Source organism: Sapajus apella, unplaced genomic scaffold (assembly GCF_009761245.1).
Source record: "Sapajus apella isolate SASKATOON/1434 unplaced genomic scaffold, GSC_monkey_1.0 scaffold1, whole genome shotgun sequence".
Classification (NCBI taxonomy): domain Eukaryota; kingdom Metazoa; phylum Chordata; class Mammalia; order Primates; family Cebidae; genus Sapajus; species Sapajus apella.
This window is the reverse complement of record NW_022436941.1, coordinates 90,075,005-90,101,888: the sequence shown is the minus strand read 5'-3', so window position 1 is coordinate 90,101,888 and position 26,884 is coordinate 90,075,005. Positions and strand designations below refer to the sequence as shown.

General features: G+C 39.9%; 1 protein-coding gene across 5 annotated transcripts in view; it reads right to left on the bottom strand.

Annotated features, from left to right (window-relative positions):
* The window catches only part of PAIP1 (poly(A) binding protein interacting protein 1), a 32,112-nt gene extending 9,526 nt beyond the window's left edge, over nucleotides 1–22,586 (bottom strand). The window contains exons 1-6 of one of the 5 annotated variants that reach the window (XM_032281317.1): nucleotides 22,237–22,586; nucleotides 20,741–20,910; nucleotides 11,680–11,865; nucleotides 7,277–7,389; nucleotides 2,457–2,568; nucleotides 320–445 (exon numbers count right to left, since the gene is read on the bottom strand). In XM_032281317.1, the coding sequence (XP_032137208.1) occupies nucleotides 320–445; nucleotides 2,457–2,568; nucleotides 7,277–7,389; nucleotides 11,680–11,865; nucleotides 20,741–20,839 (636 nt within the window). In that variant the 5' untranslated portion in view covers nucleotides 20,840–20,910; nucleotides 22,237–22,586. Of the gene's footprint in view, nucleotides 1–319; nucleotides 446–2,456; nucleotides 2,569–7,276; nucleotides 7,390–11,679; nucleotides 11,866–20,740; nucleotides 20,911–21,108; nucleotides 21,280–21,487; nucleotides 21,989–22,236 lie in introns of those variants that run through there. The other 4 variants (XM_032281325.1, XM_032281300.1, XM_032281306.1 and 1 more) reach the window with 4 other exon arrangements.
* Nucleotides 22,587–26,884: the final 4,298 nt, after the last annotated feature.

The following is a 26,884-nucleotide window of genomic DNA, read 5'->3' as shown; positions in this document are numbered from 1 at the left end:
AAAAAAAAAAAAAAAAAAAAAAAAAAAAAGCCAAAACAGATCTTATTTAATAAAAGCACATACAGGGATAAGAAGGGGAGACGACAGAATTTGCAAATGGAAACGGGGTAAGGGACTTCCATTTTTCACTTCTGAATCTTGCTTCATATATTAAACAATAAGTATATCTTGCTTTTCCAAAATATTTGAGAAAAAAGTAAAACACCAATATTTACCTTTAAGTAATAATCTTGAATTTATCTGTATACTATACAGACTTCCCTTTTCTAAATTATAAGTAAACAGGTAAAATAGTCAAATTAAAAAAAAAAAAACCTACCTTCAATAATTTTACTGCACAAATTAAATTGTCATCCATAGGATTAGAAAAGAGGGCATTCAGCAGCTCTCGAAGACCAACCTGAAGAATATCTGCACTCGTAACTTGTCCATTTTTCCCCTTGATTTTAAAGAAAAAAAAAAAAAAAAAAAAAAAAAGGAATGATGCTAAAATATAATACAGATACATAAATGAACTAACAAGGTGTTGGCAAAATAGGTGTTTTAGCTAAATCACAAAAGTCACAGGAACACACTCTGATATCTTCACAGAATTAGTTAGAATTACTTTATACATAAGACCTCTACTAAAACTGATAAGCTATGGGTAAAATTTGATTTCCATTTATCACACAAATAGTTAGCATAATTTAATTCTACTTTGATGTTACTGCTTCATAAAGCTTTCTTTAGTTTGTTCACCTACAACTTTTTTTGAACACACAGCACTGTATTCTGCTTTTAAAATATTTTAAAATATTCTATTTTGCGTCAGAGTGGTATATGTATCTTATCTCACTGGGTAGAAGAATTTTAGCTACAGGAACTAAGCCTTGTCTTCACTCCCATTACAGACCTAGCATCACTACCTCCATATAGAAAATGCTCAACAGTATTCTTATTTTAGATTGCTGTCCATATTTTGGCTTAAACAAAAATTAGACTGAAAAAGAACATGGCATACAATTTTCAAAAAATTAAGTCCACCTGTGGTAAAAAGGGATAGTAAGTTAGGCTCTGAACTGGAAACAGACCTTTTAGATACAGTGACTCAGATACACACTGGATGGATCTACATTGTCTTACGATGTTTCTGATATTACAGCATTTATTATCTTAAGTTCTCAAATCAGGGTACAAGAAAGTATAAACTTGTATCTATCTGAGATTCACTAATTTAAAAAAATCAAGCGGAGGCTACGCGTGGTGGCTCATGCCTGTAATCCCAGCACTTTGGGAGACTGAGGCAGGCGGATAACTTGGGGTCAGGAGTTCGAGACCAGCCTGGCGAAAATAGTAAAACCCTGTCTCTACTAAAATAAAAACATTAGCTGGTCATGGTGGTGCATGCCTGTAATACCAGCTTCTCAGGAGGCTGAGGCAGGGGAATTGCTTGAACCTGGGAGGTGGAGGTCGCAGTGAGCCAAGATCGAGTCACTGCACTCCAGCCTGGGCAACACAGCGAGGCGAGACTCCATCCCCACCAAAAAAAAAAAAAAAAAAAATCAAACAAATCCATTACACAGTAATAATGCTGTGCTGAATGCAGCACTTCTTCTACCTACTAACAAGCATATACTTAAGTATACCACCCAAATTTATAAACATGTTTAGCTGTAGACTTTGTACAAATGCATTTTTATGTGGAAGATTAATATATAAAATAGAACAAAAAACAATTATTCTTAGGGGTTGGGGGATTGGGGAGATGTTGGTCAAAGGACACAAAATTTCAGTCAGGGGAATAGGTTCAAGAGATCTGTTGTACGTCACGATGACTATAGTTAACAATATATCGTATACACAAAAACTGCTAAAAATTTTAAGTGTTCTTCACACAAAAAAGTATGTAAAGTAATGCAAATATTAAATGTTTGATACATGTATACATTCTACAATGTATACATGTATCAAAATGTTCTGCACCATAAATACATAATTTTTGTCAATTAAAATACATATTTAGAAAAAACAATTTGGGTGAATGAGAGTGAAAAGCCTAGAGAGACTCGAGTCTCTCTTCTTTTCACTCAGAGTTCTGCAAACTGCTTTGAGCCACCATCTGAAAGACAACCTACTAAATACATTAATATATAATATGCAAGAACTCAAAAACATATCACTGTTGGTATCTCAAGAGCTTAAATTCACATGTAAACCACAGCTTCCTAAAAGTATGCAGACTTTAAAAACCTCAGTAATTATTTCCCAACATTCTGCCCATGAGCAAATGTTATGGACAGATGGTCCAGTGAACCACAGACACTACCATGCGTAGGTGCTGAAACATATTTTCTTTCCTTCTCTTTCATTTTGCTCTTAATGTTGTGAAAGGACAATGTGAAAGCAAATTCCTCACTGGGATCAATTTATGTTCTCAGGCCTTGTTAGTACTTAACAGAAGAAAAACTTCTCACCTCTAGGTTAAGATAAAGCTCTCCCAGAAAGAGTACAAATGCATGAAATCGTTTTCGAGTAACTTCATCCCCTTTTGCAGCTTGATCCTTAGCTTCATATTCAGTCCGACATCTAATTAAAGAAATATCTTTTATAATCTCACATTGCTTTGATTTTAAATAGTCAACAAGATGACCATTTGTCAGTTTGGCTGTCTACAGCAAGAGGCAAGTACAATGTCCCAACACTCTTTCTGCAATAAAGGAACAGCGTTCCTGCCTATTGAAGAGGCTACAATATATACCCCATCTTTTCATACCAAGACTCCCAGTTTTAAAAAGCTGATAATTTTATTTTCAACTATTTTTATTGAATTTGCAATATGTTTAAGCAATATAGGTGTAATTAGATTCACAGCATACTGGCAGCACCAAAAAAGGGGAGGAGGACCCTTACCTCATTTGTCTTACAGGTTTTTTGTTACGAAAGCACTGATTTTACCCAAATTGTCTGTGTAAAATTTTTTTTTAATACAACTTTGAAAAGGATCTTTAAATACACATATACACACAGCCTCCAACTAACTGAAAATTAAATGAATTATTTTAATTTTCATTATTCTTGTGATTTCTATTGTATGTATTTCCATTACAGGTATTGATCGACTTACGACCTATGCAACTTACGACCATTTGACTTTACGACCACAATCGCTAGCCACAACTGCTCCGTGTCTGGCAGCGCAAATGTTGCCCAGCTGGGCGTACGACAGTGCAGACCAGCTTCCGGCAGCACTACCATCTCCGCATGCACCATTTCAACTGTTATCCCAGACTCGGTACAGAAATTTGTGTTTTGTGTCTTGGATATTTTTCATCAAACCCCTCCCAATAAACTTCTTATACATTTCAAAGCAATGGACCCAAACATTGAACGATTTGCAAGGATTGAACGGATGGCACACGATGTGTTTCGTCGTATCGTGAAATTTATGAAGAAAAAAAGAAACATACAATTCAGACAAAGGTCACCATGTTTATGAAAAAACCAACTCCAGTAACCCCAACTGCTGCCTCAGATGACGACATCAACGATCCGCAGCCAAGCACCAGCGGCCAATAAAATGTTTCGTACATGTTTATATATTTTGATATGTTTTGCAATTGGGAAAATGTTTCCTATGGCATTTTTTACACCTGTATTTTCTATTTTTGTATGCACCTGTATTTTGTAATTTTGTATGTTTTGCAAATATTAAACCAGTTGTACTGGTAGTGCAGTGTTTTACTTAAACCTGACGAATGTAAAAATAAGAAACAAAATGGTGTAGAGATGATACAAATGGCATAAAATGAACAAAAAAAATTATGATATATAAGAAAATTATGATAAAATATGACTTAAAGATTTTTATAACATCATTTCACAGTACTGTACATATAGCCTACTCAACTTACGACCAAATCCTGTTACGACCGGTCTGTTGGAACCAATCGTGGTCATAAGTCGAGCACTAGCTGTATTCTTGTGATTTCTATTATATGTATCAGGAAAGTATTAATGTGAGGAAAAAATTACCCCATTAAAACCACAATATAGAAAGCAACTGACTTGTTCTCTATTTCCAATGAGACTGACAGCTTCAAAAAACTGATTTTTCCTTGCTCTATTTGCCGGTGACTTGACTTAATCAATTTGCTTCACACAGATGACAAAAAGAAGAAATCCTCTTCTTAGAGTTTATGGTCAGTCACAGTTCTTACAAGGTTACTAAAAACTAATCACAGTAAGCCTGTCACTGCCTTCATAAGTGAATACGGTATCAGATAATGGACTATAAAAGTTTATCATTTTGTTATTAAGTATTTTTAATCTTTATTGATAAGGTGAGAAAACTCTGGGAAAGTCACTTGTTTTGTAAAAACTGGTTTTTAACAGTTTTCCTTTTAAAGACAAAGGGAAGAGCTATGGATACTGAATGGTTTCCATGCAGCCAGTTTAGGTTGACTTTGAAAAAAAATTTTAATAAAGAAAAAATAAATTACCTCTTGTTCAATAATTGACTCTGGGTCAGTTTGTCAACCACGAAACCCCAGCATAGCTTACTGTGCTTATGTGGTCAATTCCAATGTTTATGAGGTATATTAACTAAGCAACATCTTCTGTTTGAATCAAACATAGTAAGATATTTGTTACCATCTTGTACATATTAAATTCCTCATCAGCAAAAAGTTGGGATATTTATACATAGTACATTTTGGTTAATGGAAGAGACCAGCTAATTAATACCAAATCAGTTATTTAAAAACATGTGTTGGCTGCTTTTCTTTGTTACAACTTTGTTGGTAAGAGTTGATGAAATAACTTCGTTTCATAAAATGCTATGATAGATTGCATGTTAGGATATGATTATGTACATGCAAACATGAATATCTACATGGTTGACTAGGTGAAAAGACTAAAACTTTTTAAGCTAAAGATTTTCTATTATAAAAGCAATGTATGTTTATTTTAGAAAGGTTAAAACAAAAAAAGTATAAAGAACAAATCACCAGTAATATCACTAAAACCAGGAGGAAACTACTGTGAAGGTAATTTCCATTCCATCTTTTCAAAGGATGTATATATTTTTAAAAGAGGTAGCAAAATTATGCTCTGCTTTTTACTTGTTAGATCACTAGCATTTCTCCACATTGATATCTTTGACAGGATTATGGTACTATAGAAGCACATAAGGCAGGCAACAGTCAATGAGAATCAAAGAGTGGGTCTTAATCATAGCTACACAGTAGAATCATTTGGGAAGCTTTAAAAAACCATGCCCTAGCTCTACCTCATCCAGAATTTCCAAGGGTTCAGATAGGGTCTCAGCCTTATGTTAAGTCTCTAGGTAACTCTAAGGCACAACCAGGGGTGAGAAGCACTGAAAAATATGACAGTGAGCCTTTTTGGCATCCTACCTCCTATAAGTACTCACTCTGAATCTTTCCAGAAGCTATAATTTGTATTGCTTTAATTATAAGTATGGTTAGATATCTTTTTATAACTTTGTCATTTGTATTTTTCCAAACTGTATCTATATCTATTTATTTGAGGCCAGTCCAAGTATTTCTATAAAGATACCGGTCTTTTTCTTACTCATTCCTAAGAGGCCCCTCTTTTTGTATTAAATAAATAAGCTTGGCTGGATGTGGTGGCTCATGCCTGTAATCCCTGCACTTTCGGAGGCCAAGGCGGCCAGGTCACGAGGTCAGGAGCTCGAGATCAGCCTGGCCAATATGGTGAAACCCCGTCTCTACAAAAAATACAAAAATTAGCTGGGCATGGTGGCGCACACCTGGAATCCCAGCTACTAGGATGGCTGAGGCAAGAGAATCGCTTGAACCTGGGAGGCAGAGGTTGCAGTGAGCTGAAACCGTGCCCTTGCACTCCAGCCTGAGTGACAGAGCGAGACTCCATCTCAAAAAAATAAATAAAATAAGCTCACTACATTATCTGATTTTTACTTCATAAATGTATGCCTTTCCCCCAAAATGCTATAATTGGTATATAACTAAATGTATTAATCGCTTGTTTTAGGGCCCGTGGGTATCATGTCTTGTTTAAAAGGGCTTTACCAAGCCAAGATTTCTGTTTACTTGTCAATTTCCTCCTTAGCATTTATCATTTCACTTTTAAGTCTCTGAAATATTTGGGATTTATTTTAGCATAGAGTGAGACAAGAACTCATCTTTTTTTTCCCCAAATGGCTATCCAGTTATGCTACCAGCACAATTTATCTTTTTATCAGCAGCTTGAATTTTCAAGAGTCTCTGGGGTCTACTTCTAGAATCTTTATTCTGTTCCACTACAGTTTAACCACACAATGGAATGCTTCGTAACCATTACAAGTATCTTAAAAAACCAATGGACAAACTATAATAAACTTGAAGACAACCTTGTTACTGAAGACATCAAATTATAAGAAAACTAGTTTTCCCTAAATTAGCTTATAAATTCAGTATTATCTCCAAAATATCTAACATATTCTAACAAGACTTGTGAAATTTAAAACAACAATTCTGAAGTTCATTGGGCAAAACAAGCATAGTAAATAATATTCCACAGGCCGGGCACAGTGGCTCATGACTATAATCCCAGCACTTTGGGAGGCTGAGGCGGGTGGAGGTCTGAGGTCAGGATTTCAAGACGAGCCTGACCAACAAGGTGAAACCCCGTCTCTACTAAAAATATAAAAATTAGCTGGGCGTGGTGGCGAGCGCCTGTAGTCCCAGCTACTGGGTAGGCTGAGGCAGGAGAATCACTTGAACCTGAGAGGCAGAGGTTGCAGTGAGCCGAGATCATGCCACTGCACTCCAGCCTGGGAGATGAAGTGAGACTCTGTCTCAAAAGAAAAAAAAGAAAAAAAAAAAGAAAGAAAAGCTTTTAATAGCTATTGTATGGTAATAAAAAGGAATAGAATAAGTAGTAAATGGAATGAAAATCCAGAATCAAAGCTCAAATAATGCAGTGTGAAAAAGTGGCAGTTCAAATCAATAAGGAAAAATGGATTATTCACTTTTATTCTAATCTAATGAAATTAGATCTTTATTAAAACCAAAGCTACCAAAGTACTATGTAAGTGTTCATTTTTAAGATCCTGGAAAAGAAAAGACCCTTCTAAACACAAAACCAAATTCATACTGAACTATAAACTTTAAATATTATGCAGGTAAGAATGGGACACCCTATTCTTTCCTGTAGCTTTCTATAACATATGGTCTGAGGAATGGTCAAATTCTAGTATATTTAGAAGTAGTTTTTTTTTTTTTTTTTTTTAAATTTTCACATTTACACTAACCTTTGAAGTAGCAATTGGCGGAAGTTGCCACTCTGTGGGCTAATTGTCAGATGATGGGACAGGTAATTACACAGGCGAGCTCCCATATAAGAGAAATTCGGGATAGACGTGGCCTTTTTAAAAAAAGAAAAGTTTCATATGACATACATACATCATTATTAGTGCAAATGCTTAACAGAAACATTCTAAAGTGGAAAAAATTGACTCCCCAAATTGACCATATAAAGTATTTTGTCATTGTTAGGCATAAGGAAATTAAGTCCATTTTCCCTCCCAACCTTACAGCAAGAACCACAATAAATACAAAAAAGTTAAAAAAAAAAAAAAAAAGAAAGAAAGAAAGAAAAAAACTCATCAGTTACCCGAGGCTACCAGAAAGCAGAGACAATGTCTCCTGATGCTAACCCATTTTTTGCAGAAAATCTGTACATGCGCTCAACTGCACAGTGACAATTATAAATGAGAATATCAACTGTTGACCAGTGGGGCTTCTTGGGGGCAGAAAAGCACAGGCTTTAGTGCTTAGCAGTCCAGGACAAGGTTCCCTCACATTCTGCTTCATGACTCTGGATCTCAGTAAATCTCCTTGAGTCAGTTTGACTCTATAAAGAGGTGGTTAATGGCACCTGGCACAAGCAACTAACACTTAAAGAACACTCCAAGAATGAATGGGTAAAGAGGAAATGGAAACAGCTAAGCTACTTAAAAAAAAAGAAAAAAGTAAGAAAACACTGCACATCAAAGATTATGTGATATAGCCAAAGCAGTGTTCAGCAAGTTTAACTTTAATTGCAATTTCTAAAGAATACTGGAGAACATAGTTTACCATCTAATACTAAGTAAGAAAACATACATTAAGAAGAAGCTGGGCGCAGTGGCTCATGCTTGTAATCCTAGCACTTTGGAAGGCCAAGGCAAGAGGATCACTTGAGGCCAGGAGTTCGAGACCAGCCTGGTCAATATAGTGTGAAACCATGTCTATAAAAAATGTCAAAAATTAGCTGGGCATGTAGCATTCACTGTAGCCCCAACAGCTACTCTGGAGGCTGAGGTGGAAGGATCACTTGAGTGCAAGAGTTCAAGGCTGCAGTGAGCTGTGGTCACAACCACTGCACTCCAGTCTGGGTGACAGAACAAAGCCCCGTCTTTTGTTTAAAAAAAAAAAAAAAAAAAGGCTAAGGTACTTGGCCACAAAGGTAATCGAACATAGAATCTAGATTTAACAAATGTCCTGATGCCCCTCTGACTTTCTGTTGGGTCTACTTATTAATATTTATTTCCAATTATTTCCTTGCTCACATGGGGCCAAGTACATGTCACATTAAGGGAGAAAGACTGATTTCTCCTGACATCATACACGCTTAGCTGATACCCAAGACTTAAAATTCAAACTTATACTTTTCCCATTATTGGCAATGCATGTTTTCCTTTAGCTTCTTTTTAATGTTATAATACATGATTTAAAGATAAGTTCTACAAGGCTTGTCATTCAACAGTTTCCTTCTTCCCTACCTACACACCCTTTTTACTCCCAAAGACAACCACTTTTGATTTCTTCAGCTAAAAACATTTTAACCTCTGTACCTCCACACCACGTGATTTTTCAATTTAGATGTTATTTCTTACTGCAACTTGAGCATCCCTGGTCCAAAAATCCAAAATGCTCTAAAGTTGGAAAATTTCTGAGCGCCCACATAATGTCACAAGTGGAAAATTCCACATCTAACCTCATGTGATAGGTCACAGTCAAAACACAGGTGTACAATACATAATTTATTCAGAATCCCCAAAGGAAAAAAGACCCTGTCCACCCCGTTCAGCTGTAATATACTTAGGTACCCTCCCTGAGATGTCTCATTATATACTATATATGCTAAATCTGAAAAAAAAATCCAACATCTGAAATGCTTGATATCCCAAGCATTTCAGGTAAGGGATACCTGACCTATCGCTTCCCATCACGGAATATGAGCTTTTAGCTTTCACCCTGCTTAATTTCACCCCACTCTACTATTTCCTACTATCACAGTATGGTTTTACCATGATTTTATTCATTTGTAGTGTTTTCATTCATAGCTGAACCATGCATTACACTGATTTTACCTTTTTTTTGCACAACTTTGTTTTCCCTAGACTCAGTTTTTCCAACATTTTTATATCCTTCTCCTTAATTTATCCCTAAACTGACTAGTTTGTAAATTTCTTCTCAGATCTTATAGCAGGTATGCTCATCTTATCAGGGAAGTCCTTCCTGGAGCTTTCTGAGCTAGTCAGAGAAGCCTAGCTGCTCCATACCTACTATGCATGGCGCTATTGTTTAGAGATCTCCTTTGAACCATCATCTGGACAGTTCACTTAGTTTCTCCAGTAGAGTTCCTTTTCCTGGTTCCAATGTCTTCATCCGTGGCATAATTCCTCTTTTTGATAGAGTACCTCCTTTGTTAATTTCTTTAGGGTAACAACAAAATTTCAAACTGGCTGGTCAGTGTAAAAAGATCTAGATGGTCTTAGATTCTCAAAAATCTTTTAGAGTCTCTTTTAGCCTCATTCCATCCTTATTCTAGAAACTTTTAGGTTCTGCATTGTAAATCAGGGAGATTCTCAGCTTTAATACCACTGGCTTGGAATTCAACTTTAGATCTGCCAAGTCTAGTACCACTCAGCCATCTGCTTTCTAATCTTCAAAACTAGTGCTTTTATTTCTTTTCCTATTCTCTGACCTTATGGGTGTCCGCCTTTTAAAAATCCCCATAGTGTCATTTTAGTGGTGTTTGGGAGATATCAAAGTTGAATATCTGTGTTTAATCTGTCATCTTTTACAATATGTCCTCTTTTGTTAGTTGCTATGAATAAGTTTCCATAAATTACCTCAATGAAACTAGGCAGCTGTTGATAAAGCCATGCATCACTGATCACAGAATATTAAAATGTTAAATATATTCACTGCATATTTGACAAACAGAGAAATAGTTGAAGCATACCAGGTTACCAGCCCTTTGTCCAGCCCTAAATAACTATAATAATGCAGTCGAATGAATAACTGAAACTAAATAAGAGGAGGAAGCCAGAAAAGCAACAAGAAATATATTTCTTTCATTTTCTTATCTCATATTCCTTTTCAATCCATTTGTTGGCAAAAAGCAGAACTGAGGACAAACAGTGCAGTTCTGTCTTCCTAACATTTCAGGCACTGCCTAAAACCTGAGAGTCGGCTAGGTAATCTTGGGCTCCAGTAACCATCCAGGATAACTTGGAAAAGCAGCCAAATGAAACATTAGAATAGGATATAATAATTAACTTGCATTATAATCTCCCTTCCAAATATTCCAAATTTGAGTTGCTTTTGTAGCAAGGACTTAAAGAACCTAAAGTTTATATTTCTGTTTATGGCCCTTTTTGATCAGTCTCACACTAAGGAATTCTGTGTTAAGCCAGTGTTGTCCGCTATATTTTTTACTCTTAAAATAGCATTAACAAGGCCCGACGTGGTGGCTCATGTCTGTAATCCCAGCATTTTGGGAGACCAAAGCAAGTGGATCTCTTGAAGTCAGTAGTCGGACACCAGCCTGGTCAACATGGTGGAACCCTGTTTCTATTAAAAATACAAAAATTAGCTGGGCATGGTGGTGTATCCCTGCAATATCTCAGCTACTTAGGAGGCTGAGGCAGGAGATTGCTTGAACCTGGGATGCAGAGGTTGCAGGGAGCTAAGATCATGCTACTATACTCCAGCCTGGGAGACAGAGTGAGATCAGCGGGGCGGTGGGGACAGGACCAGTATACTGGGATCAAACAATTTCAACGGACTAAACTAGACTTCCAAGGAATTGAGATGTAAATCCTTAAAGTTTTAAAGAAAACAAAGATAAGTAGAAATGTTAAGACTCAAGACAGGATGTTTTATGGTTTGGCTTTCTTTTTTTCAAGACCTATTTATGAGGTAGCCAAATTCTATCATTTTTTTTCCTCCCCTACTCTAATAATGCTATTCAATTCAACATATAGAGGAAAAGAATTGTAGTCTTTTCTGGTACTGCTAATTTCAGAGCCTATAAAACAAGCGGTAGGATTGGGGTGGATGGGTGGCACTTACGTAGCCTTCCTTTTAAGTGCCCATATCACCTTCTATACTAAACTGCCTGTATAGTGCTTTGGCAAAACAGGTGAATACTGCTTATATAGAACCTTGACTACACAGGTGAACTTGGAATCCAGCCTGGCTCTATCCTTGGGTCCGTAACTACAAGAATTTTACATAAGACAGACTTAGAACTCCCATAAACTAAAAACAGTTAAGTGTGGAGGCAGGTGATCATGAATCTGGTCTCCTTCAAGGAGTAGCCACCATTCTTGGGCTTCAAGGAAGCTATTCAAAGATCATTCCATGCTATAAGCCAACATACCTGTTGATATATGAGTTCCACAAGTTCCTGCAAAGCATCATCTGTTGTAACCCAACCATTCAGGGTCTCCGCAAACTGTTCAATTTCAGTTTCAAAACTGCCAGGCTGCTCTGTAAGATGATTCAAAAAATCCTGAACATATTCAGATAGAGTGGGATAATCCTCACAACCATCCTCATAGGATTCCTTTGGATCAAAAAAGAAAAAAAAAGATTTAATCTATGTAACTGGCTAAAACACATGAGGTGGTATATCAGTAGCACAAATGCTTTTTAAAAGATCTTTCACATGATAAAATTTATGTTCATCAATAAAATTGTCAATTGAACTATCTTTCTTCCTTGCCTAAAAGCTGAAGTATTACAATATTAACAGTAGAAAGGTTCTCTTTAACTGAATAGGGAACTGTCTTCTCATTCTGGGTGGACTTATAAGACAGCTGAGGAATGAAGTTTAAGCCAATATTTCACTATAATACCAATATCAAAATTAAGAATCTGATCTACTTACAAATGAAATAAGATCTAGGATTTGCTTCAAAATGGGAGGGGAAGTATGGATTAGGGGAAGTATGGATATAAAAACAAGAATGGCCAATGTAGCTTACTGTTGAGGTCATGAGGATTAATCATACCATTCTGTATTTCTGCAAATGTTTGACAACTTTTTTATTGAAAAACAAAAAACCAAACAAAAAAACCTAATAAGGTTTATCATCTGTCAATCCCCAAGAGCAAAGAAATAAACAAAGCTCCTCAAGTAACTAAAATTTCATCATAGTGTAAATGGTAGGAGGCCTTTTGGCAGCTACATCTGGGTTTCTAACAAAACCGTGATCGCAGCAGTAGTTTCCAGTTAATGTTGCTTCCACCACTGTCACCTTTGGCAGTTCCCAACCTTTTCATTAATGGCAGGAGACTGAACGGGCGAGTTTCACAAAAGATAATAGTCTTGGGCAGCAACTTTCACATCTCAATGCCTGGAATACCACCCAAAGCACTTTCAAGTTTACCAAACAGTTACGATCTAATAATAACTATATTACTTAATGAAATTTAACCTTCTCCAAACAAAGTCAAATGAAAAACCACATAAAAAAGTTATGACTACAATACAGAAACATTTTCTAAAGGGGTTAAGTTCTAAAGTCAGTGAGTACATAGAGAAAAAACAAGTTACACGTGGTCAAAACACCCTTAGAAATCCTCCATGATGGAGAAAGTCTTTTTTTTGAGACAGTCTTGCTCTGTTGCCCATGCTGGAGTGCAGTGGTACAATCTCAGCTCACTGCAACCTCCACCTCCTGGGTTCAAGCGATTCTTGTACCTCAGCTTCCTGAGTAGCTGGGATTACAGGCATGCATCACCCCACCCGGCTAACTTTTGTATTTTTAGTAGAGACAGGGTTTCACCATGTTTGCCAAGCTGGTCTCAAACTCCTGACCTCAGATGATCTAGCCACCTTGGCCTCCCAAAGTGCTAGGATTTCAGGCATCAGCCACCATGCCAAGCCCAAGACACACAGTCTTAGGAGAAAGACCAACACTGCCAATCGTCCAGTTGTTCCTCTACTGTCGGTGCTTGATATGGTTTGGTTGTGTCCCCAACCAAATCTCAACTTGACTTCTATCTCCCAGAATTCCCACGTGTTGGGTCCCTTGCAGGGACCCAAGGGAGAGGTAACTGAATCATGAGGGCCAGTCTTTCCCATGCTATTCCTGTGATAATGAATAAGTCTCACGAGATCTTATGGGTGTATCAGGGGTTTCTGCTTTTGCTTCTTCCTCATTTTATCTTGCTGCTGCCATGTAAGATGTGCCTTTCACCTCCTGCCATGACTCTGAGGCCTCCTCAGCCATGTGAAACTGTAAGTTCAATTAAATCTTTTCCTTCCCTGTCTCAGGTATGTCTTTGTCAGCAGCATGAAAACGGACCAATACAGTTCTACCACTTCAACGGACCACTATTTAGAGGTCATGTTGTATACTTTTTATGTATCTTTCTTCCTTTTTCCCCTTTCCCCCCCCCCCCCCTTCCCCCCCCCCCCCCTTTCCCCCCCTCCCCTCCCTCCCTCCCTCCCTCCCTCCCTTCCTTCCTTCCTATTTATTAAGACGGAGTCTTGCCCTGTCACTCAGGCTGGAGTGCAGTGGTATGATCCTAACTCACTACAACCTCTGCCTCACAGGCTCAAGCAATTCTCCAGCCTCAGCCTCCTGGGTAGCTGGGACTATTGCACCACCCAGCTAATTTTTTGTATTTTTAGTAGAGAAGAGGTTTCACCATGTCGATCAGGCTGGTCTCAAACTCCTGGCCTCAAATGATCCAACTGCTTTGGCCTCGCAAAGTGCTGGGATTACAGGGATGAGCCACTGTGCCCAGCTTATACATCTTTACAGACCAAACTGATACTTACCAAAAGTTGCATGTACTATGAGAGGCACTCAGGAAGTAAGACCAGCTGCAGATACAGCAGATTCATGTGCCCCTTTCATTCACATATAGTGTTAACTGAATAGAAAGGCAGATAAACTCTAATACATTAAATTTTTGTCACACATTCGAATCCAAGTTAAACACTCTACTTATAAGAGGAGGTATTAATGTTGATGAAATTATTTACTAATCATAAACAGTATAGCTGTGACTCTCAGGATAAAGTGAATTAGTAAATTTGCCTATACTGGTGAAGTGCAGATAGTAAAGCACAAAATGTTCAAGAAATGAATTACATTTTAAATTTCTAGGGGAATACTGAGTTATATTCCAAATGCAACAGCCATGTACTTATAACATAAAGGGGCTAAAGTATGAAAAGCATCCAAAAAGAATGATAAAAAGCTGTATTTCGTGGCACCTAGAATGGAACTCCAATTAATAAGCAAATAGCCACCAGCTGCATATACAATATGTGATAGATATTGTAAGTGCTTTGCCTGCATCTTGTTTAACCTAGAAAATTTTGAGGTAAGTATTATTAACCTCCCTGCACCGAAGAAACAGGCACAGACAATTAAGTCACTTTGGTTATTCATTTAAAATGGTGTGACTGTGGGAGAATCATTTCAGGCCAGGAGATCCCCCATCTCTTCAAGTGCTAAGTGCTGAAGACTGTCTTAGGGGATGGGGTAGTGCCATGACATGAATGTCTACCATGAATAAAGTAGACAAGGCTCTCTTCTCATGTAGCTCATCCCCCATGATGCAAGACACATTCAGAAGTCGAAACATGCAATAAAAAAAGGTCAAGGAAAAATTCTTAGAGTTAATATCTAAACTGAGAAAGAAAAAAGATCCAGCCATACAAATATCTAAGAAAAGATACTGTATGCTTTCTATGGGCATAAGCAGCACACAGGCCCCAAGTAGGCCTAATTGGTTTGAGAAACAGACAATAGCTAGAATACAGAAACTGAGGATGGGTGATAACTAATGAGGTCAATGAGGCAGTTAAGAAAATCTTAGAGGGCTCTGGGGGCCAAACTAAGGAAACGGGCTCTTAAGGTAGTAGGAAGAGCAGGATGGGGGAGAGGGTGGGCAAGGAAGGGCCTTGCCAACTTACGTGATTGTGCGTGGTCACACAACTAGTTAGAAGAATTGAGTGCAGAACAAAGCCCATACTTTTAACCTCTATATTAAACTCAAAATAAATGTCAAAAGCTTAAAACCGAGCTTTGACTTTATGTACAAAGACGCTCATTGCCAATAAACCCATGTAACAATCCATTAACAAGGAATTGGTTAAATACATGACCATGTAACTGTATAATGGAATACCATATAGCCATTTAAGAAAACAAGATACAGGGCCAGGCGCGGTGGCTCAAGCCTGTAATCTCAGCACTTTGGGAGGCCGAGGTGGGCAGGTAACGAGGTCAAGAGATCGAGACAATCCTGGCAACATGGTGAAACACTGTCTCTACTAAAAATACAAAAAAATTAGCTGGGCGTGGTGGCGTGCCCCTGTATTCCCCACTACTCAGGAGGCTGAGGCAGGAGAATTGCTTGAACCCGGGAGGCGGAGGTTGCAGTGAGCCGAGATTGTGCCACTGCACTCCAGCCTGGCGCCTGGCAACATAGTGAGACTGTCTCAAAAAAAAAAAAAAAAAAAAAAAAGAGAAAACAAGATATATTTACAAGTATAATATAGAAATATCTCCATGATAGTGTGCTAAATGAAAAGGGTACAGAATTGCATTTTAGTACAATAGTAATAAAAAAGTTAGATGTGGTGGTGCATGCCTATAATCCCAGCACTCTGGAAGGCTTAAGTGCGAGAATCAATTCAGGCCAGGAGATCCCCAATCTCTTAAAAAAAATAAAAAAGTTTTAAGTAAAAAATAAGATTTACTTGTTTAGGCAGAGAAAATTTTTGGAAAGAAAAACAAGAGACAACAGTACTTACCTCTAGAGTGAGGAAATGTTCCTATTGACTCTATTATAAAATTGTGAAAGCAGTTAGCTATAATTGTACACATTCATATACTTAATGTTAACTACATACATGTGTGAATTTTGTAACTAAAAACTATGTTTTTAGTTTTTGATATACAGTTGCTGGTTTTACAGACTTGTAGTATCCTACCACTATTAATGACAAGAAACAGCAGAAAGGCAAAGGTATGGGTCCCAGCTGAAGATACTAATTTCCTATTTCTATCAAATGTCATTCTTTGTGGCTGCTTAGAACACTGACTTGCAGTCTTTTTTTTTTTTTTTTAAAGTCAGCAGAACTCTCTTTTAAGAAAACTTAAAATCTGATCAGTAAAAGAAAGTAGAACTGCTCTGAATATAGCAGAACAGAGGATCCAGAGCCTGCCATTTCAAGTAAAAAAGGAGGCATAGAGTATTTGGAACAGACAGGTACTCCAACATGTTTGAATTAAAGCCTGCATTACTTCTCTAGCACCAGATTTTTTAAAGCCACAAATTTCTTCAGTTTTCTTGAGACGGAGTTTCACTCTTGTTACCCAGGCTGGAGTGCAATGGCGCGATCTCGGCTCACCACAACCTCTGCCTCCTGGGTTCAGGCAATTCTCCTGCCTCAACCTCCTGAGTAGCTGAGATTACAGGCATGCGCCACCATGCCCAGCTAATGTTTTGTATTTTTAGTAGAGACGGGGTTTCACCATGTGGACCAGGATGGTCTCGATCTCTTGACCTCGTGATCCACCCGCCTTGGCCTCCCAAAGTGCTGGGATTACAGGCTTGAGCCACCGCGCCCAGCCATTTCTTCAGTTTTCAATGTGGAGTCAAATGGCTTCCAAACAGGGATATTTTCAAGTTTTATTTTTCTTAGAATTCTATGGGAGATTGGGAGAGGTATCAATTAGAAAATATACTTTTCATGGTAGGTACTCTATATACATTGTTAAGAGATAAGTGAGAACCTATTACAAAACAGTGGGAATAAAAGAAAACTGACCAGACACTACAAAGAGCGAATATAGTCAAGACTAGTTAGCGGGATTGAACTAGGTCACGGGTGTGCAGGATAGGTGAGTCAATATGTCATCAAGTTCTTTGCATAAGCAGCTAGTTATAAAGAAGAGATCTGCACGAGATAGATAATTCTTGTACTTCCATACAGATCTTATACTTGCATTTGAATGTGAGGTCTTCAAGAAGTGGTCAAACAAATGAACACAGGCCTGGAGTTCAAACGAAGAATTAGATGCCAGGTTTATTAGCACACAAGAAAGCGACAGATTCTAGGAAATAGGTGGGATTAGCAAAGGAGGTAATAAAATGGAAGAAAGACAGAACCTCACCCACTGTCATCTGAGGGGAAAAGGAATGATCTGAAAGTTGGGAGGATCAAGTACAGCTGCAGAAGCCAAAGAAAAGGTAGGGGAGAAGAGGTGCTCATAACAAGAAACGCTACAGAACAAATTCACACGTTGAAATCTAGAGGAGGATAATCATTGCGGGGTCGTGGGAGTGAAGGAGATCACGCTCAGAAAGAAAAAAACCAATTAGTACCTTAAATATTTAGTTCTTATGAAAATGAGAGGAGCTTCTGATAAAACTAAAAAGGTACCTTTGCACCTAGCACAGGACCTGGCATATGAGGACTTATAAACTGAGTAGATCCTACTGTGCTCAAAGTTTTAAAATGAGATTTAGGAGGATAGATTTAAAAATCAGAAGAGCATCAGTCAGAAAAATAGTATCAATACACTTGGGAAGATCAGATTGCAGAGGTTTGAACAGTCAGTGAGAGACAGTGAATAATTTTACATATTGGAGAATGTTACTACTGAAAGGCAGAAGAAAAACTGGGAAGTAACTTGAAGGGGGATTCTCTTAGGAAAAAAGCTGGTTGTTTTGCAGGGTTGGGGGGAACTTCTATCTCTTAATCAACACTCTATGAATTCCTATGTTAAATTTTTGGTTATGGTAAATGAACTGTGATGAAATATTCAAGGCATAATGGTTTGTCTGAGAAGAAACAATGGCCAGAAATAAACGGATATAACAACTCACTGGTAAGAAGGCATGAAAAGTAGGAGATTCTAGCAGCAGGATTAGAAGAAGGATCGAACATAAAAGGGTTTGGTGCCTTGGAAGAGTTAAGAAAGCACAGCAGAAGACTAACATAAAGGCTGTTAGAAAAAGGATACCAGGCAATAGATTTTCATGTGCAGACTCAATAAATGTCTGGAAACTCAGTCAGGAAGACTACTAGAATAGAGCCTCCCTGAAGACAAGAATTTCTGTCCATTTTGTTTGTTGCTGTATCACCAGTGCTTGACTCATGATAAGTACTTGACTATCTGTTGAATAAGTGAGTGAATGTAGCTAACTTTAAGAAAAAGTTTCCTTTGCAACAAGAGCTTATCCTAAGAGTGGGGGTGGGGGGAGGATTCTGCTGTTCTGTGACTAATTGGATTGAGAAAAACTCTCTTAGCCTTAACCATGGGTAAAGATTAGGGTAAACTAGTAAGGCTAGAGAGCATACTAGAACAGGGATAGTAAGCCTGAAAGCCTGTAGAATTCAGGTATATTACAAATGAATGAAATAAGCCAGAAAGCAAATTATAGCTTACAGACTCCATCTAAAGAAAATGCCTTGACTCTGCTCCAACCAATCTTTCCTCTATCAAAATGTCAGTCCACTATGGCCAGATCTTATGATTTCAAGACAAACCAGAACATTCAAGTTTCTAATATCTAATTTAGGTTTGGTAATTAATTAAAACAGCTAAAAGAAAAAATAAACAAACCCATTCAGGGCCAGAGAAGACACCTGCAGGCCACACAGGTTCTGAGGTGCCTGTTTGCAGTCTGTTTTAGTAAACTGAGCACAGGAGAGGCTGATCTATTAGAGGATGGCATGGAATGCCTAAAAGATGACAGTGGCTCAAAATAAGTGGATTAACATGATATATTCTGCTCTACAGCCCCAAAGTCACTTGAACCATGTAAAAATAGTTGATACACACTTGTATCATAAAACAGCCCAAATCAATAGGTAAGAAAATAAATGGAAACCTGCTTGTGGCTGCTAGAACAAGCATCCTTAAGAGTTTATTCAACTACTTACAGCTCTCTACCATTAGAGTAGTTTATTCAACTACTTAGAGCTCTCTACCATTTTCTTCTGTGAGCTAAATACAATTTTCTGGCAAGAACAAGATGTTTTCATTTCTACTTTACAAGATAGATGGCCTTTTTCACCTCATATGTCTGTATCTTTTTCTTTCCAATCCCAAAGCTTTTTCCTATACAGTGTAAGAAGCATGGAGTATCTAAAACATGGAACACAGCTTTTCCACACTTTTACTATCAAATATGGAAGGAGCGACAAAAAGATGTAATAAAAAAAGGTGTGCCATTATCAGTGATAAGGGAAATACAAATGAAAACCACAACTAGATACTAAATGCTCACCAGAATGCTTAAACCTAAACAGAAAATACCAAGTGCTAGCCAGGAGGTAGGGCAGCTGGAAATCATATACTACTCAGAGTACAGTGGAACAATCTCTGGAAAACTACTTGGCAGTCTCCACTAAAGCTGGCTTCCCTAAGTTCCAGCAACTCCACTCTCTGGTATACACAAAACAGAAATAAAGGCATATAGCCACCAAGACACAGAATATGCCCTATTCATAATAATACAAAAGTGAAAGTTACCAGTGTTCGTCAACAGACAAATGGGATATATTCATGCAATGGAATGTTATAAAAATAAACATCTCCAATTATATGCTACAATATGGAGTAATCTTGATATTGAGTGAAAGTGATAAAGGATGAATATATTCTGTATGATGACTTTACTTATATAAACTTTGAACACAGACAAAACTATTCTGTGAAGTCAAAACAGTGGTTACCCTTGGAGATCATCAACAATTAGGAAACAGAAGGGACTTCTGGGGTGTTGATAATGTTCTATTTCCTGACTGGGATGCTGGTTAGTTGAGTGTTCACTTTATAAAACTGAGCTAATACTTAGGTACACTATTCTCTGCTATGCTTCAATAAAACTAAGAAGATAGGAAAGACAGGACTTAAGCTAAAGTATCATCAATCATTTCTTCAATGATTCCCTCCCACTTTTCTACAATTAATCCCTCTGCATTTACTCATCTGGGTTTATCCAGTATAACAAATTCCTTTCTACATATTCTAACTGGGCTTTAGGAAAAAAGTGACTGTTTTTTAAAGTTGTTATATAACTGACAGAGAAAAACTCAAAGTGTAAACGTTCTTTGTATCCATGTAAACACTTTATCACGACCCTGTAGGACATTTCTGCATACAATAATTAGGACCAAAACTATGCCTATTTTAACATAATGGAATTAACCACTAGAAACAAGAACACAGATGTGCACTCTCAAGCTTACATTCTAATACCTTGAATATAACTACAAAATATATTCCTGAATCAGCTTTGTTTCATTCTGAGTTCAATAACACAAAACATTCACAATAAAATGGTTTCTGGTTTTTTTAGGTGTAGTACAGAAAGCACAAACATACTCTGATTAACAAAGTAATAATCACATTATTCTAGTAAATTAACCCAGAGTTGTAGGAAAAGGGTGTACTTACTGTGTAATTGGAAGAATAACCTGAAGGATAAAATTCAGGGGCATTCACAGACAGCTTGGACATTAATACAGGTGCTACAACCACCTGGGGTTTAGCCATTGCTGACTCCAAGTTCTGCTGTGGGATTTTATCCTGTGAACTAGGTGGAGCTCTCAGGGGCTTCGTTTGCTCTGCGAAAGAAAAAAAACGGGGTGTTACATGCATTCATTCCTTTGTACAACAACTTGCTGTGTACTGAAAAACCATCTGAAAAGAGCCTGTTTTTAAGAGTTAAATAAGAACCATCGTGAAATTTATGGTTATCACCCGAATGTGTACAGCCTACAAAAAAGAACAATAGACTTGTGGTGGCTCATTTATGGACATACCTGCCTCTCACATGAGTGCTTGAGAGTTTTCCCCCCTCTCTATTTTTAAAGGGGTCGGTGGAAAAGAGGTGGTTTTGCTCGCCACGGTCTCGCTTTAGAGGGCTTCGGAGGGGAGGACGATTTTTACTTCCTCCCGGGACAGCAAACTCCAAGACCGCGCACCCGGCCCCTCCCCCAGCCGGGCGCACAAAGGATTCCAGCAGACACCTTCCAAACCCGGTTCCAGGCCGTCTCTACCCGGTCACGCGGCCCTCTCGGGGAATGCTTTCGGGGAACTGGGGGCGGGGGCCGCAGACAGCGCACCAGGCCTCAGCAAGCGTGGAGGGCCGTGGGGAAGTGCTGGCCAAGGAGGACGGGGACCCTTAGAGCTGCTCCGTACCTGGGAGCGCCCCAGGCCGGGAAGGCCGCTGGGGGCTGGCGGGGACCTCGCACTGGGCCCCTGGCGGCGGGGCCGTCCTGGGCTGGCGCAGCGGCGGTGGCTGCAGGAAGCCCGGGGCTTTGGGTTGCGGCGGCGGCGGCTGCTGCCGCGCCGGCTCAGCAGGCCCCGCTCCGTTCGGGAAACCGCCGCCCTCAGGCCCGCCCCCTCCGCGGCCCAGGCCCCGGCTCCGGCCCCGACCAGCACCTGGGGCCCGATCGAAACCGTCCGACATGCTCCTCCTCCTCCGCCCCCTCCTCCAGGGGCCGCCGCCGCTGCGCTCGCGATAGGACGCCGGGGGTAGGCGCCGCGGGTCGGCTGTAGCCGCCGCGCCTCACTAGGGCCTCATGGAGGAGGAGAGCGGCGGGCCCCGGCTCGGCTTCTCAGTGCTTCGGCCAGAGCGGACTGTAGCCAGAGCACCCGCCTCCCTCGGCTACCCTCGGCTTTCCAATTCTCCCCCAAAACCCGGCTCCCCGCCTTCGGCACGGCAGGAGCGCAGGCGGGTCACAGCGGCCCCCTGCGGCCCGGAGGCCCGGGACGCGCCCGCGCGGCTCCTCCCGTTCGCCCCTGGCCGGCCGCCGGGCCCAGCAAGCCGCCAGCCGAGTGGCGTCTCCACCACTGGTCGGCCGGCAGCCCGGCTCCGGTGGAGGCATCTCGGTTCCCGGGGCCAGGCTGTGGGGGGATGAGGGATGAGGGATGAGGGGGACGCTTACCCTAGGCAGGCCCTACCTACTGGATAGTTCTCAGGAGAGACGTGCGAGACTGACGGTTGACGTCCGGAAAATAAAAACACGGGGGGAGGGGGCGTGGACCCTGCGCCAGGGTTCGCGGATGCCCAGGTGTGTTCAATGACCCGGCTCCGGCCGAGCCCCGCGGACTGCTGGGGACAGGTCCCTGGGAGACTGCCACCTGCTCCGCTAGCGTCGGGGGAGGGGAGTAGAAAAGGAATAAAAATTCCCCCCCCCTTTTAATTTACACTAGGTGTTTATCACAGTAGGTCACACCTAGGTTTACCAAGCTTCGTTCTCTTCCCTTTTCCCTTCCCCTCCAGAAATTTCAAGAAAATGTGCTACCTTTCAATGTAACTCTCCCCTCTTTTCCGTCTTGTACCAGGGCTGTCCAATGAAAATATAATGCGAGCCACAAATGCAAACCACTTATGTAACTATACATTTTCTAGAAGCCACATTAAATGATTAAAAAGAAACAGGTGAAATTAATTTAAATGTACTTAATTCAAGATATTCAAAATGGTATTTTAACGTGATTTAAAATACAGTAGTATTTTTTCTGTTTTTTAGATACTAACTGAAATCAAGTGTGTATTTTACACTTATGTCACATCTTAGTTGGAATTAGGCACATTTCAAGTGCTCAAGGGTCGCATGTGGCTAGTGGCTACTGCGTTGCACAGCAAAATTCTAGACTGTATTAGTATGTAAATTATTGTTTTTGTTAAACCTGACAGTGTTAATGCCAAATGAAGGATGAATACAAGTAATGAATAGGAAGGGAAAATTGATTACTGTTGGATTGATCCATTTCCACAGATGCTGATTTTGGCCTTGTGTTTCAAGCAGGATTTTGTGTTTTTCAATCTTTTCATCTTAAGAATCATTTCAATTAGGGACAGAAACTCTTGTTAACCGTTTTTCTCCTCTCACTAATAAGGAAAACAATGTCGTGGCCGGGCGTGGTGGCTCACGCTTGTAATCCCAGCACTTTGGAAGGCCGAGGCGGGCGGATCACGAGGTCAGGAGTTCGAGACGAGCCTGGCCACATTGTGAAACCTCGTCTCTACTAAAAATACAAAAATTAGCCGGGCGTGATGGCTGGCTCCTGTAATCCCAGCTACTTGGGAGGCTGAGACAGGAGAACCACTTGAAACAGGCGGAGGTTGCAGTGAACCAAGATCGTGCCCACTGCACTCCAGCCTGGGTGAGACTCCGTCTAAAAAAAAAAAAAAAAAATGTCTTCACCTAAATGAATGAGAAAATGGCTTTACTGGGGGCAATCGTGAATATGATTCATGCTATTGATGTTAGGCAAAAATAATGAAGTCAGGGAAGGAAGCCAGTAGTACGTGTGGTTCTTCCTTGTAGGGAAAGTATAGGATTCAAAGTCAGCCAGAGCTTAGTCGGGTTTCCAGCCTTGACTATTACTGGCTGTGTGATTTTGAATAAGTAAGGGGTTTAGACGTCTCTCAGCCTCACTTTCCTCATCTGTAAAATAATAACTGTGTTGTAACACTGAGCATATATCACGGAGACAAGATTACAATTTAAAAATTACAATTTCAACATTTTAAAATTAATTATTGTATGTGGTCACCAGTCATTTCTTGCCTGGACTTTTCTATCATATAGAAAAGACCCATAAACTATGCGAAAAAACTAACAATGAGTTATGTTCCACTGAAGTAGATGCCCCAATTCTGTCCCAAGCTTTTGTTTGCACTCACCACCCTTTTGTCCTTTTGTTTCTCCTTACAACTTTTATAATGAATAGCACCTTTTCTAACACCTGGGACTTTCCTATGTGAGATAAGGCTATTCTGCATCCATGGTAATATCAGGACATCTTCACAGCCTCTTGTTAGGCAGGTTAGGTAAGATGTCCTTTGCCTTCTCCCTCTTTGTTATTATATAACTTTTGCCCTATTCTTTTTTTTTTAGACGGAGTCTTGTTCTGTTGCTAGGCTGGAGTGCAGTGGTGCGATCTTGGCTCACTGCAAACTATGCTTCCCAAGTTCAAGCGATTCTCCTGTCTCAGCCTCCCGTGTAGCTGGGACGCCACCATGTCCTGCTAATTTTTGTATTTTTAGTAGAGATGGAGTTTCACCATGTTGGCCAGGATGGTCTCGATCTCTTGACCTCTTGATCTACCTGCCTTGGCCTCCCAAAGTGCTGGGATTATAGGCGTGAGCCACAGCGCCCAGCTGCCCTAGTCTTATAATTTGTCGAGGATGGACTTGGAGATAACATGAATGGATTTTGCATCATGATAACAATAGCTAATATTTATTATTATGTGTCAGCTAATATTTATTATTAGCTAATAACAATAGCTAATATTTATTATGTGTCTCACCTTTCAAGAGCTTTTCTTTTTTTTTTTTTTTAATTCTTCAGCTAAGACAGCGAAAGAGGTGATTTATATGGTTGTTACACTCAGCCACAAGTAAACACAGAAATAGTCCAGAATGTCACAAGTCCAGGGCAAAGGACCAACATGGGCAGTTTTGGTTATGAGCAAGGTGGGTCTCAGAGGTGATCGGCAATCAGATGGTGATGAAGTTCTAGATCCATTGAGACAAGCTCTAGACAGTAGCATGCAGTCCCACAACTTGTACCAGCATCCCCAGCGTCTGGCATTCCATGTTTCTGTTCCTGTGGCCTCCACGGTGCAACAAGCTAGCGGTTTACTTGGACCTCTGCCTCATCTTTCTTCTTTTGCGCTTCAGCCTGCGCATTCGTTTCTTCCTCCACTTGGCTCTCATGGCGCAGAGGTTTCCAAAAAAAATGGCGCTAAGGCCAAGAGCTCAAGAGTTTTTCTTTTATCATTTTATCCTCATACCCCGTGAAATAGACATTTCTATATCTTCATTTTACAGAAAAGGTGCCAAGATACCACAAGGGCTCAGATCCATCTTGGGACTGCTTTAGAGCTAACTGGCAGGTATTGCAAAATAGCCATGCACACACAGACACACATGAACATGTGAGCACCATGTGGAACTCCCTCATCCACATGTATGTCTTTCTTATTAATTTATGGTGAAAGGAGAATAGACAGGCTAAATTTGGACAGGCTGGAAAATATGTTGTAATATGGGAAAAGGACCTGCTGTGAACTACAAAAAAGATGTTTCCTTAAACTGTACTTGAAAGGCATTCTCCAATAAGACTTCCCAAGCTGCCTGATCTTAGATTCTCTCCCTTATGATAAGTGCACCCTGGGAAAACTGTCTTGGTAGTTAGCATGCCAGCTTGTTATTGCTAGTATTTGGTTTACTTAAATGCCTCCTTCACTAAAGTAGTCCTTCGAAGACAGAGGATGCCTTTTAATCCTTTAGGTCCTAGCCCAGTACTTAGTCCATAATAATCTTTTAACAGAAATGTATCTCACCTGCAATGGTCCTGCTTTTCCTTAGGTCACCAGTCTAATGATGGTCAAAAAAAAAAAAGATTGGTTTTTAGAACTTAATGACTTCAGGATCATCATTTGACCTTGTAGGAGTAGACAGTGCAGCCTTTCAAGGCCAGCTAACAGGAGAAAATTTTCATAAATACGCAAGAGGAAATATTTCCAAACCACATGGTATAGTTTGTATGTTTGACCCTCCAAGCCTCATGTTGAAACTTGATCCTGAATGTGGGGCCTAATGGGAGGTGATTGGGTCATGGTGGTAGATTCCTCATGAATGGCATGGTGCCATTCTCACAGTGACAAATGAGTTATGGTTTCACTAGTTCTCAAAGAATTTCCCCAAGAGCTGGTTGTTGACAAAGAGCCTGGCTCCCTCCACTTTTCTCATGCTTCCTCTCTTGCTGTGTGATCTCTGCACGCTGGCTCTCCTTCACTTTCTGCCATGAGTAGAAGCAGCCTGAAGCCCTCACCAGAAGCAGATGTTGGTACCATGCTTGTAGTACAGCCTGCAGAATAGTGAGCCAAATACAACCATTTTCTTTGTAAATTTCCCAGCCTCAGCTATTCCTTTATAGAAAAAAAAAAAAAAAAAAAAAGATGAAGACACCACATGTTTGACAAAAGATTTATATCTAGAATATGTAAAGTACTCTCAAAACTAAACTGTATTGAGAGTACTCTAGTCAGGCACAATCCCAGCACTTTGGGATTACTTAATGTCAGGAGTTTGAGACCAGCCTGACCAACATGGTGAAATCCTGTCTCTACTAAAAATACAAAATTGCCGGGCGCGGTGGCTCAAGCCTGTAATCCCAGCACTTTGGGAGGACGACGCGGGTGGATCATGAGGTCAAGAGATCCAGACCATCCTGGTCAACATGGTGAAACCCTGTCTCTGCAAAAAATACAAAACATTAGCTGGGCATGGTGGTGCGTGCCTGTAATCCCAGCTACTCAGGAGGTTGAGGCAGGAGAATTGCCTGAACCCAGGAGGCAGAGGTTGCGGTGAGCCGAAATTGCACCATTGCACTCCAGCCTGGGTAACAAGAGTGAAACTCCGTCTCAAAAAAAAAAAAAAAAAGAACAAAATTAGCCAGGCATGGTGATGTGTCCTTGTAATCTCAGCTGCTTGGGAGGCTGAGGCAGGAGAATTGCTTGAACCTGGGAGGGCGAGGTTGCAGTGAGCTGAGATTGCATCACTGCACTCCAGCC